Source organism: Perkinsus marinus (genome assembly GCF_000006405.1).
Source record: "Perkinsus marinus ATCC 50983 genomic scaffold scf_1104296952116, whole genome shotgun sequence".
Classification (NCBI taxonomy): Eukaryota; Perkinsozoa; order Perkinsida; family Perkinsidae; genus Perkinsus; species Perkinsus marinus.
In genome coordinates this window covers 1-1,424 of record NW_003209006.1, presented here as the reverse complement: position 1 = coordinate 1,424, position 1,424 = coordinate 1, and the positions used below count along the sequence as shown (strand labels likewise).

At 47.4% G+C, this 1,424-nt stretch overlaps 1 protein-coding gene across 1 annotated transcript; it reads left to right on the top strand.

Annotated features, from left to right (window-relative positions):
* Positions 1–837: 837 nt before the first annotated feature.
* On the top strand, positions 838–1,208 carry Pmar_PMAR020180 (hypothetical protein; the record flags this gene model as incomplete). Its single annotated transcript, XM_002777296.1, has 1 exon — positions 838–1,208. A coding segment is annotated over one exon (371 nt), but the record flags the coding sequence as incomplete, so codon positions are not given.
* Between the last annotated feature and the right edge of the window lie 216 nt (positions 1,209–1,424).

Genomic DNA, 1,424 nt, shown 5'->3' with positions numbered 1-1,424 from the left:
TTGGCGGAGCGCAGCGAGTCGTCTTGCACACTTTAACATAGGATTGCCGGTAAAGTACCCCCCCGAGGTACTTTACCGTGAGGATGAAAATTTCCTTAAAAATATAGCTTGTGAAAGCCGGGGCGTCCTAAAGGCCAATTTTTAAGGAAAAAGGCATCCTAATGTCCTCAATCCTAACGGTAAGGATCCTAATATCCTAATGTCCTAACCCAACCTAAGGAAAGGGCCCTTGTGAACGCCATTTATCCTTAAATTGCATCCTAATGGGTTAAAATCCTAACATTAGGACGCTTGTGAAATGGTCCCCCGAGGTACTTTACCATTAGGATAAAAATTTCCTTAAAAATATAGCTTGTGAAAGCCGAGCGTCCTAACAGCCTGTTTTTGAGGATAAAGGCATCCTAATATCCTAAATCCTAACGGTAAGGATCCTAATGTCCTAAAGTCCTAACCCAACCTAAGGAAAGGGCCCTTGTGAACGCCATTTATCCTTAAATTGCATCCTAATGGGTTAAAATCCTTACATTAGGACGCTTGTGAAATAGGCCCCTTGACTACTTTTTCACTGAGTTAAGTGCCGCGACTGCGATTTGAACCCGCGCGGACGATAATTCCCACACTGTGGGACTTGGAACGTAAAACAGGGAAGTTCCCTGAGGGAACTTAGTACGTTCAACGTACGTACATCTTGTTCTCCTCGCCCTACGCTCAAAAAGATATCTCTAGTCCGTTTCAGCACCCCAAACTCGCTTAGTTTGTTCTTTATACCATCCCTTACCCAAGTTGTCTTCAATAACCAACCGTATATACCCCGCCATCGCAGTGTGGGTCGCGGCCATGATGCTGAACTCAGTGGTGAACGTCTGGGTGGAGTATCGAGCTGGTAGATCATGGCCACGAGACCCTTTCACTGGTCAGGTCAAAGACCCCATAATCCTGCCCGATCTAGGCTTCCAATTACTCCCTTATATTCCCAACGACATCTTCGGCTTCAGTCTAGCCGATGTGTCTATGAACATTGTGATGGGCATCGCAGTGGTCCGAGCATTCGCAGGGTCCAAACCGGGACATCCCTTCATCGTGCTAAAGCGAGTGCTCCTCTTGAGCTCAGCCTCCTACCTAGGCCGGGCCATCTCTGTGCCCATCACCATGCTACCTAGTCCGGACATGCGATGCGTACCCCACCTCGTTGAGGGCAGCATGTTCTGGTCAGTGTTGTTGATGCCGTTCGGTTTGTCCCACACTTGCGCTGATGTTTTCTATTCTGGTCATTCGATACCTATCACATTGAGTATGATGTTCTGGGTAGACTATACTTCTTCACTGCAGGAGCGGATCTTCGGCTTTCTGCTCAGTCTCGTGGCCCTGTTGATAATTGTATGTACACATTTCCATTATACTCTCGACGTTCTCTACGGTGTTGG